At 38.9% G+C, this 12,063-nt stretch overlaps 1 protein-coding gene across 1 annotated transcript in view; it reads right to left on the reverse strand.

The window, feature by feature from the left end:
- Nucleotides 1-12,063, reverse strand: part of fndc1 (fibronectin type III domain containing 1) — a 373,864-nt gene that overhangs the window by 18,022 nt on the left and 343,779 nt on the right. Inside the window, exon 20 of the mRNA XM_043696167.2 lies at nucleotides 6,047-6,208. Within this exon, the coding sequence (XP_043552102.2) occupies nucleotides 6,047-6,208 (162 nt within the window). The remainder of the gene's footprint in view (nucleotides 1-6,046; nucleotides 6,209-12,063) is intronic.

A 12,063-nucleotide genomic window follows, 5' to 3' on the forward strand; every position in this document is an offset into this window, starting at 1 on the left:
CGCAACCCACCCATACCCCTACATTTACCCCTTTACCCTAACACTACGGGCAATTTAGCATGGCCAATTCACCTGACCCGCACATCTTTGTGACTGTGGGAGGAAACCGGAGCACCCGGAGGAAACCCACGCAGACGCGGGGAGAATGTGCAAACTCCACACAGTCAGTCGCCTGAGTCGGGAATTGAACCCAGGTCTCTGGCGCTGTGAGGCGTTTGAGGAGTCTTTTCCTCCTTCTGCACTTCCTCTTGAGAAAGACCCAAAGAGCCTGTGGGAGATGACATGGTTAGGATGCTGCTCGGTTATCATTATATTTACTCTATTTTTCATTGCCTGCTTGCATAAGGTTTTTAAATACAATAGCTCTGTTCCAAGTGGCTGGCAGACCTAACTTATCTCCAAAACTGCTTTCCATGCATTTGTCAAAGTAGACATGCCTGGAACTAGTTCATTACCTCTTCATGATTTTAGTGCTTACTTATAAGGAGAGAGAGGAAGCTTCTAAATACAACGCTTTGAATGCCTTCAAAGAATGAAAAGGGAATATTTGAGAAAGGTTACTTTAAGAGATAAGTGTGACATTGCATTGCTGAGAGATGGGGATGTGAAGAGAGATCAGGTGCACCTACAAGGTGAGTTTGTATTAGGAGTACAGCTGAAGATGCAGCACGATGATGTAGTTAATGCCACTAACCTTCATTATCCTGAGCAGGCCATTGATTTTTTTTTCTTCTGCACTGTATCCAGGAATATGGCACCGCACTCCCTGTTGCTGACCTGTCCAGTCACTTTCAACAATGCAGCTTTCGAATGCAGCTCCTTCTTCCTGCTTGCAAGAAACAGGATCTCCTGTGGCCCTTGCAGCCCACAGCACCCTGCTTAGAATAATTGCTGGAAGCATGGTGTAGCAAGTCTCCTTTTCAGTAGCTTCAGGCTCTGTCTGGAGATCAATACCATACTTCAGCTCTGATCCTCACATGGCCCCGTTTATTGCCAAGCTGAAATAGATTGATAAAGACCATCATGGTGACCACTCATTGCAATCAGTTGGGAAACCTGGAAGTCGGATACAAGTACAATGGATACATTTAAAAAATCCATGCTATACATAGTGCCAGGTTCCCATCCATGAGTGGCTATGATGACAATCTAGATCAATCAGATTCAGCTTAAAAAGATATGGGGCCGTGCATATTCAGCCATATATTCCTCATTCCTTCCTGTAACTCTCCATTTCCTTACAGCTCCTTCCAGTTTGCCTTTCCAGTGCAGCTGTGAACTCTGGCAGGATCTACACTATCTGGCAGTGCATGGATAGAAGAATTCCAGTAGGAGACTGATCATTTATTACTGCATAGGAATCCCAAGAGATAAAAAAGATAAACATGATGCCAACAGGAAAAGGCAAAAAGACACATGTTTTCCTAAATTAAATGAAATGTTGTTCTTAATTAACAATGAAAAGCATTTCCAGGGTTATTAATCTTTCAGCTGTGATGAAACATCAATCACTCATTTACTTCTGTCTCTGCTGACTACGTAGATGCATCTATTTATTTATTTGAACTCAAGTAGATTTTGTTGTGCTTCATGACTTTAGTTACCTTTTAACAAAAGCAGGAGTCCACAGAATTGAAATGGGTTGTTTGGTTCAATTGATCTTTGCCAATGATACTGTTTCACAGGAGAACATTTCTTCGTCTAACCCTATCAGGATATCCACTCTCCCCCATGTGTATATTTGGTGTGTTTATCAAATGCATATATGCTACTTACTTTGTGGTACTACATGCTCAACATTCTCAGGACAAAGAAGCATCCTGAATTTCCTATTTATATTTTAGTGTTAACTTTCTAGCTTTGGTGGGTCACCCCTTCATGTCAGAAATCTTAATAAGCTAATTTTTTTTTTGTTTGGTGTAGAACTCCTGTAAGACTACAGCTACATCTTTGATTTTTTTTTCAAAAGTACCAGCAATTCTAAACCAGGGACCAAGACAAGATAGAGATTAATGTCATGAAACTTACCCTGTTGCTGTCAGGGAGTTTTCTGAAGGCATGTACACCTGTTATCTATGTAAGTATTTTGAAAGAATGGACCTTTGACCTCAAACTGGGAGATGGAAAGAGAGGGATGGAAATATCCTGATATTAGAATTAGAATCCCTACAATGTGGAAATAGGCCATTGGCCCAACGAGTCCACACCAACCCTCCAAAGAGTAAGCCACCCAGACCCAGTGGATTTCCCCTACACCTATTACTCTACATTTCCCCTAACTAATGCACCTAGCCTACACATCCCTGAACACTATGGGCAATTTAGCATGGCCAATTCACCTGACTAGCACATCTTTGGACTGTGCGAGGAAACCAGAGCACCTGGAGGAAACCCACGCAGGCACGGTAAGAATGTACAAATTCCACACAGACAGTCATCCAAGAGTGGAATCGAACCCGGGTCCTTGTCGCTGAGAGGTAGCAGTGCTAACCACTGAGCCACCATTGTATCTGTCCTCTATTCATTGGATAGAATGCATCAGACAGGTGAATTGACACTTAGTAAACGACTATGGACTAGAAATAATATATATATTAAGTCATCCTCATTAGGGTCAGACCTGTCAAGAGGCACTGTTCATTAAACAACAGTCTTCTTCAGATGGGAGATGGAGGAAGGCCATGGGAAGGATTTCAGAACATTCTGGCTAATAAGCAGGATGCTGCCATCATGAGCCACTGAGATCAACAGTGCCAACCATTCTCTGGTATCAGTAAATCATCCACAACTGTCATGGGTTGTATATTTTTGTGTCTATTCAGATCATAAAGCATATCTAAACACTGCTTTTTAAATATCTACCTTAAAATTATTTTTGAATTGTCAACTTCACATCTTAGGTATCTGTGGCCTTCTGAATCCAAATTTTTGCATGGAGGTTTCTTATAGAATGTATATTCTGCCAAATCTTTCCAAAATCTGAGTGACCTTTATCTGATTACTCCTAAGCAATCTATTTTATAATAATACATATTAAGAGCAGCAAGTTGTCACATGGCTTCGCAAACCTATTACACCATTCAAGATCATGGATAATCTGATTACTGCACATTACTGCCTATCCAAGATAATCTTTCACCCCTTACTAAGAATCCTGCCCTATAAAGTTTCAAAGGCTGTTTCCACCACCTTTTGAGGAAAAGAGTTTTAAAGATTCATGACCTTCCATGAGAAAATACTTCTCATCTATATCTTAAATGTTCTTAAATAATAATCTCTAATTCTATTGTCTCCCACAAGATGAAAGAATCGCCCACTTGCACCATATCAAGAGTCTTCAGGATATTGTATGTTCCAATAAATTTGTAGCTTGCTCTTCTGAATTCCGACATACATAAACTTATTCTGTCCAAGCTTTCCTTATAAATCTGTGTATCCCTGGCATTAGTCTAGTAAGCCTTTTCTGAACTGCATCATACATCAACCTTTTCTCACCTTTTCAGTACTTTTATACCATTTTATAAAAGAGATCCCAGAACTATAAATCCAGTTAAATTATCAGCAATCTAATCACTAAAATCAGAAAACATAGGTCATCAATATCTTTCAAAAAGTCAGGCAGCATGGTGATCATGAATTCTTCTACTAGATAACTTTTCATAGTACTATGATTCATCAAAAATGATTGTATAAATTTTAAAATCATTTATTTTGGAATTTGGTTTCTAAACTAGTGGTTTGTATGTTTTTGTTCTGTCTATGAATAGGGTTTAATGATCAACTTGTAAGTGGTTCTAGCCTTGGTGATTTCTTTCAAAACAAAGAGAAATAGTTCTTGGAGGCTAATGGCAATTGGTATACCTTGGGAAAGAGATTTTACAAGCAAACAAAGGAAGCCATTTCATGCCTTAGGCTTCAGTTACGCGGATTCGAATGGTGTTTATTGTTTTTGGTTTAAGGGAAACACCTGCGTTTAAAGAAAATTTCTGGTTTCAGTTTGCACAAGTTTTGGTTGAAGATGGATATGTAGAGCAGTTTCTCGTGAAGAAAGGATACAGTTAAGATACGTTAAAAAATAGATTACCTCAATGCAAGGAGTTTAGTTTTAAAGTTCCAGACTAGTAGTGTTCATTAAAAATTTGGAAGGGTTATTTGAAGTTGAGAAAATGTAAGATCAGTTGAATGAGACTTAAGAAAAAGATTATCAGATTTTGAACACTGTGAAGTGAAGCATCGGTCAAGTTGAACCCTATAGACATGATAGAGTGAGTAATTTTCTTTTGTTTGATTTCTGTAAAGAAACATTTTTGGGATTAAAGGAATTGTATTTTACCATTTATTTTGAAATATTTATACTTGTGCTATATGTAAATAGTTTGGTTTATTCAATTTTGACATCTATTCTATAATAATAAACATTTATTTTATTGTCGAAGCCGAATATGCATGTTTGTATTTCAATGAAAGATCTCATTAAAATCAACAAGAAAAAAATCTATCAAGCCAGATTTCAGTTTGACCTGTCCGGTAATTACATTAGCTGGGATCACAACAGTACCAACATCAGAACATAAAATAGTTGGAAGTGAATGAATGCACAGCTTTTCTCTGTTCCTTTGCTAATTCCCATTTGCAACTTTGTCCACTTATGACTACTATGGCTTTAAATTGCCTGTTTAAGTAGAAACAATCTCTACTCTGAAGACTTTTGGTGAACCTAAGGAATCAGAATTTTAAAGCTATTTCTAAAACCTTTTTTACGCTGATTGATGGATTAAATACTGAAGTCTAGGAGGTATTCCTGTACCTAAGAATCATTATAGAAAATAATATTAACAGAGTTTTCTGATTACGATGTTACCACAATTTATTCAAAAATTAGCACATAAGATTATAATCAGTTAAACACTTCAAATCTGAAAGGTTCCATTACTTCCTCCAAATAAATGAGGTCCATTACTTCCTCCAAATAAATGAGGTCCACTTTGTATTCTCCACAGTTTGCTGGATTTGAAGCTTTTTTTAAATATGTTCATCCAACTATGAGCCAATGTATTCCAAGGGTTGCTGATGATATTAACCTATCATACACTGGTATGTACAGAAGCACAAACTTCCTATGCAAGATATACTTTTAACTCATGTATATACAGACTTGCGTACATACAACAACACTATCGTCACCATCCTCTTTGAATATATTACCACCTTTTGGACGGATATATTTAAAAACAATAAAAAAAACTCTCAATAAAAATATTATGTTCAATTTTGGGCAGCAAGCTTTAGGTAGGTTTTGAGACAACAGAGAGACTATTATTGAGAATGTCTTGAGGAATGAGACACTTCAGTTTGTGGATAAATTGAAGAGGTTTGGCTATTCTTGGAGAAGGATTAGAGAAGATTTAGAGGAGATTTGATCGACATATTTAAAATTATGATGCGTCCAGATAGAAACAATAGGGAAAAACTGTTCCATTTGGAAGATGCAGCAAAAATCAGTGAATACAGATTTAAGGCAAATGGGCAAGAACCAAAGGTGACGGTAGGAAAAAGCCTTTCTACGTAGCAAATAGTTAGGTTATGGGATGCATGTTGAGAGTGTGGTGGAGGCAGAATTAATTGCACTTTCAAAATAATTGAAGACTAGCTGAAGAGGAAAAAAATTATCAGTTACAAGTATAAAAAATGCAGAAAGAGATTAAAAGGGATTAGCCAGGTTGCTTTTGCATAGACCTGGCACAGACTCAATAGGCCAAATGACTTTAGTGTATTCAGTAATCATTTGATGATTCTGATGAATATGTATGAGTGATGTATATGTAGACATCTGTCGTCATCTGTATATATGCATTTAAATATAAATCTGCATTTACACTTTCACATGTGTGCACTCATGCCTGAGTCTGTGTGCACTTTAATACTTATATTTGCATCCATTTATACATGCATAAAGATCACTTTGTCTACATGAACAAGTGCACAGAGGATGCAGAAAGCATACTCAGCTGCATAACAGAATAGTGTACATTCATTGGCCACTTACCTCTTAGGCCTTCAGACAGGAAAATTTTGTACCGCAATGAGTTGCAGAGTATCACACCCACAAATTTGCGGTACCAAGTACGCTTCACATATTGTTTTCCTGTACATTCACTGGAAGAAGGTTCAAACTTAAATGTGTAAGGAATCCAAATTGGCTCACCCCCTGTCAGGAACAAACACACAGAATAATGTTTGTAGTGTTACTTACTGTCAAGATTGAGTCACTGTAATAAATATTTAACCTAAACGTAGAAAACATTGTTGTCAATCCTTTTAATCAATGTGAGGAACATATTCTATACAATTTCAAGCATCAATCATATTATGAAACAATTTCCTACATTGCAGTGATATCATGAAAGATACTAAACTTATCTGGCATATATAAAGTGAGACTTTGAATGTAATAGTTCTGTAATAAGATGACAAATTGGACATTAAAAATCCTCACACTGTAGTCACTACAGTAAAGATCTGAAACTCAAAATTTATATGAGAAGCTTGAACTAATATCTGGGCCCTGTCATGGACTACAATCTGCAAAATTATACTGGCATATATTTTGATTGTATAACTTGCAGCCTTGCAATTCAATTCAAAAGCCTATTCCAGCCAGTGAGTAGTGGTGTTCTGCAAGGGGGTTCATGTAACGACAACTTTTCACTTTATACATGAATGATTTGGATGAAGGAACTGAGAGCATTCTGGCTAAGTTTCCAGATGATAAAAAGATAAGGGTCAGGTAGTATTGAGGTGGTGGGGAGGCGACAGAAGAATTTAGACAGATTAGGAGAGCGGGCAAAAAAGTAACAGATGGAATACAACATGGGAAAATGTGAGGTCGTGTAATTTGGTAAGAAGAATAGAGGCATAGACTATTTTGTAAATGGGGAGAAAATCTAAGAATCTAAATTGCAAAGGGACTTGGGAGTTCTAGTCCAGGATTCTCTTAAACTAAACTTGCAGGTTGAGTCAGTAGTTAGGAATGCAAATACAATGTTGATACTTATTTCAAGAAGACTAGAATATAAAAACAGGGATGCATTTCTGAGGTTTTATAAGTCTCTGGTCAGACCATATTGGGAGTATTGTGTGCACTCTTGGGCCCCATTCCTTAGGAAGGATGTACTGGCCCTTGAGTGGGTCCAGAGGTGGTTCACGAGAATGGTTCAGGGAATGGAAGGCTTAACATTTGAGGAATGTTTCAGGACTCTGGGTCTATACTCAATGGAGGATCTAATTGAAACTTACAGAATAATGAATGGCCTGGACAGAGTGGATGTTGGGAAGATGTTTCCACTAGCTGGAGAGACTGGGACCCAAGAGCACAGCCTTAGAGTAAAGATATATAGGAGAAACTTCTTAAATCAGAGAATAGTGAATCTATGGAATTCACTGCCACAGTAGGCTGTGGAGGCCAGGTCTTTGAGTATATTTAAGACGGAGATAGATACATTCTTTATTGTCAAGGGGATCAAAGATTATGGGGAGAAAGCAGGAGAATGGGGTTGAGAAACTTATCAACCATGATTGAATGGCGGAGCAGACTCGATGGGTTGAATGGCCTAATCTCTACTCCTATATTATGATCTTTTCTCCCCTATCCTTTTGATTCCTTGAACTCCAAGTGCTATATCCAGCACCTTCTTGAGATAATACAATGTTTTGACCACAAATGCTTTCTGTAGCAGAGAATTTCACAAAATCCACCACTCCCTAGGCAAAAAGATTTCTCCTCATATTAATCCAATAGTTTATCCAATATCCCAGGCAGTGACCCTTGGCTCTGGACTCCCCTGCCATCTAAAAGCATCCTCTCTCCATCTAACTTTCTAGTCCTGTCAGAATTTTATAGATTGCTATGAGATCCATCACTCCTCACAATTCTTCTGAATGCCAGCAAATATAATCTTAACTGATTGAACCTCTCCTCAAACGTCAGCCCTGCCATGCCAGGATTCAGTCTGGTTAACCTTTGCTGCACCACCTCTATAGCAAGACCATCATCCTTCTTCAGATAAGGAGATAAAAACTGCACACAATATTCCAGGTGTGGTCACACTAAGACTCTGTATAATTGCAGCAAGGCAACCCTGCTCTCATACTTAAATCCTCTTGCTATGAAGGTCAACACATTAATTGACTTTTTGACTGCCTGTTGCACCTGCATGCACACCTTTCACAACTGGTCTATGAGGACACTAAGGTCTCATAGCACATTCCCCTCACTGAAGTTACAGCATTCAGATCATTCATTCATTTAAATCATTAATATATATTGTAAATACTGGGGTTCTAGTGTTGGTCCCTGGAATACTTCACGAGCGAGTGAAAAATATTTGTTCATTCCTACTTAATGTTTTTTGTCTGCAAACCAGTTTTCTATCAATCTCAATACCCAGACATCCCAATCCTGCACATTTTAATTTGATCACTAATTCCTTATATTTGACTTTGTCAAAAGTCTTCTAGAAGTCCAAATAAACCACATCCACTATTTCCCTCCATCAATTCTACTAGTCCTCGAAGAATTCCAGTAGAGTTATCAAACATGATTTCTCTTTGGTAAATCCATGCCTATTTTGCTCAATCCTGTCACTGTTTTCCAAGTGCTCTGCTATTAAACCTTTTATAATAGATTCTATCATTTTCCCCACAATCAACACCTGTCTGACTGGTCTATAATTCCTCTACTTTTCTCTCTACATTTGTTCGTAAACAGACACACATGAAGTACCCAGCAATCTATAGAATCTTGGAAGATGACCAACATATCCACCTTTTCTCTGACAACTTCCTTAACACAGAAACATAGGAACAGGAGTAAGCCATTCAACCCCACAAGCATATTCCACCATTCAATGGGATCATGGTTGACCTGTGGCCTAACTCCATATAGGTGCCTTTGTGTTAATACCTTTGCAAATCAAATATTTACCTATCCTGAATCTAAAATTAGAACTGATTTAGCATCAACTGCCATTTGTGGAAGAGTTTGAAACATTACTAATTTGTGTGTAGACATGTGTCCTACATCACTCCAGAATGGTCTGGTTTTAATGTTTAGACCATATCCCCTAGTTCTAAGACCTCCAACAAGTAGAAATTGTATATCTACCTTGACTTTTCTTGTTAATATCTTGAAGATTTTGATCAGATCACTATAATCTACTAAATTTTACAGAAAACAGGCCTGATTTGTACATTCTCTGCTCATACTCTAACCCCTTATGTCTAGGTAACATTCTTGTAAACCTACATTATACTTCCTCCAAGGCCAATATATCCTTCCACGCGTGTGATGCCAAGATCAGCTCCAAGGGGATCCAGCCAGGGTTTTATAAATCTGCAGCATAACTTCTGCATCCTTATATCCATTTCTAGACATAAAGGATACATAAATTCCATTGGACACCTTGATTATTTTCTGCACCTGTTTGTGACATTTTTAAGATCTATCTACCTGAATACCAAGTCTCTTTGAACACTTGCTTAAATTTAACTTCATACTATTGAGAAAATACCCTGATGTATCTTTTCTCAGTCCAAAATGGATGACCTCACACTTATAATTGTGGAGTCAAAGAGACGTACAGCACAGAAAAGAACCTTCGGTCCAACTCATTTATGCAGACCAGATATCCTAAATTAACCTAGTTCCATTTGCCAGCATTTGGCGCATGTCCCTGTAAACACTTCCTATTCATATGCCCCTCCAAAGGCTTTTAAAATGTTGCAATGCTACCAGCTTTCACCACCTCCTCTGGCAGCTCATTCCATACATTCACCATCCTCTGCATGAGGTTTCCTAAACTGAACCAGTACCATTTGCCTGCATTTGGCCCATATCCCTCCTTTCCATACACCTGTTCAGATGTCTTTTAAATGTTGTATTTGTACCGCCTCTACCACTCCCTCTAGCAGCTGGTTCCATATACGCACCATCCTGTGTGTGAAACAGTTGCCCTCCGGTCCTTTTAATAATTCCCTTTCATCTTAAACCTATGCCCTTTAATTTTGGACACCCATACGCTGGGGAAAAGACTTTAGCTATTCACCTTATCCATGCCCTCATGATTTGACAAATCTCTATAAAGTCACCCATCAAGCTCCTACACTCCATGGAAAAAATGCCACAGGCTATCTAGCTTCTCCCGATAACTCAAATCCTTCAGTCCGGTGACATATTTGTAAAATCTTTTTGAACTCTTTCCAGTTGAATAACATCCTTCCTATAGCAGGGCGACCAGAATTGCATGCAGCACTCCAAATACGGCCTTAACAATGTTTTGTACAGCTGTAACTTGATGTCCCAATTCCTGTACTCAACGCTCTGACTGATCAGAAGGCAAGTGTGCCAAAACCCTTCTTCACCACTGTGATGGCACTTTCAAGGGAATTACGTATCTGCACCTAGTGTTCTTTCTGTTCAACAACACTCCCAAGGGACATGTACCTGCCCTAGTTTGTCTTTCCAAAATACAACACCTCACATTTATCTGAATTAAACTCCACCTACAACTAGTCCAGTTGATCAAGATCCCATTGTGATCTTAGTTAACCTTCTTCACTGTCTAATATACAACAATCTTTATGTCATCCACAAATTTACTAGCCATGACTCCCACATTTGCATCCAAATTGTTTATATAAATGACAAACAGCAGTGTTCCCAGCACTGATCTTTGTGGCACTGGTCTCCAGTCTAAAAAACAACTCTACCACCACCCTCTATCTCCTACCATTGAGTTTTTTGAAGAAGTAACAAAGAGGATTGATGAGGGCAGAGCAGTAGATGTAATCTATATGGACTTCAATACGGCGTTCGATAAGGTTCCCCATGGGAGACTGATTATCAAGGTTAGATCTCATGGAATACAGGGATAACTAGCCATTTGGATACAGAACTGGCTCAAAGGTAGAAGACAGAGGGTGGTGGTGGAGGTTTGTTTTTCAGACTGGAGGCCTGTGACCAGTGGAGTGCTACAAGGATCGGTGCTACTTTTTGTCATTTACATAAATGATTTGGATGCGAGCATAAGAGGTACAGTTAGTAAGTTTGCAGATGACACCAAAATTGGAGGTGTAGTGGACAGCGAAGAGGGTTACCTCAGATTACAACAGGATCTTGACCAGATGGGTCAATGGGTTGAGAAGTGGCAGATGAAGTTTAATTCAGATAAATGCGAGGTGCTGCATTTTGGGAAAGCAAATCTTAGCAGGACTTATACACTTGATGGTAAGACTCTAGGGAGTGTTGCTGAACAAAGATACATTGGAGTGCAGGTTCATAGCTCCTTGAAAGTGGAGTCACAAGTAGATAGGATAGTGAAGAAGGCGTTTGGTATACTTTCCTTTATTGGTCAGAGTATTGAGTACAGGAGTTGGGAGGTCATGTTGCGGCTGTACAGAACATTGGTTAGGCCACTGTTGGAATATTGTGTGCAATTCTGGTCTCCTTCCTATCGGAAAGATGTTGTAAAACTTGAAAGGGTTCAGAAAAGATTTACAAGGATGTTGCCAGGGTTGGAGGATTTGAGCAATAGGGAGAGGCTGAACAGTCTGGGGCTGTTTTCCCTGGAGCGTTGGAGGCTGAGAGGTGATCTTATAGAGGTTTACAAAATTATGAGGGGCATGAATAGGGTAAATAGGCAAAGTCTTTTCCCTGGGCTCAGGGAGTTCAGAACTAGAGGGCATAGGTTTAGGGTGAGAGGGGAAAGATATAAAAGAGACCTAAGGGCCAACATTTTCATGCAGAGGGTGGTATGTGTATGGAATGAGCTTCACTACTGAGAGGGACCTTGATAGGAGGACAATGTGAAACAGGCTGATAGGCTCAAACAGGTTGATGTGAACGAGTGGATGTGCTGAAAATTTGGAAAAACATAAAGGTAAATAAGTCCCTGGGCCATATGGGATTTACCCTAGATTACTACCCTAGGAAACGAGGGAAGAGATTGCTGTGACTTTGGTGATGATCTTTGTGTCCTCATTGTCCACCAGAGTAGTGCCAGATGA

Source organism: Chiloscyllium plagiosum, unplaced genomic scaffold, assembly GCF_037043375.1.
Source record: "Chiloscyllium plagiosum isolate Xiang-an unplaced genomic scaffold, Cpla_swu_hap1 HiC_scaffold_10, whole genome shotgun sequence".
Classification (NCBI taxonomy): Eukaryota; Metazoa; Chordata; class Chondrichthyes; order Orectolobiformes; family Hemiscylliidae; genus Chiloscyllium; species Chiloscyllium plagiosum.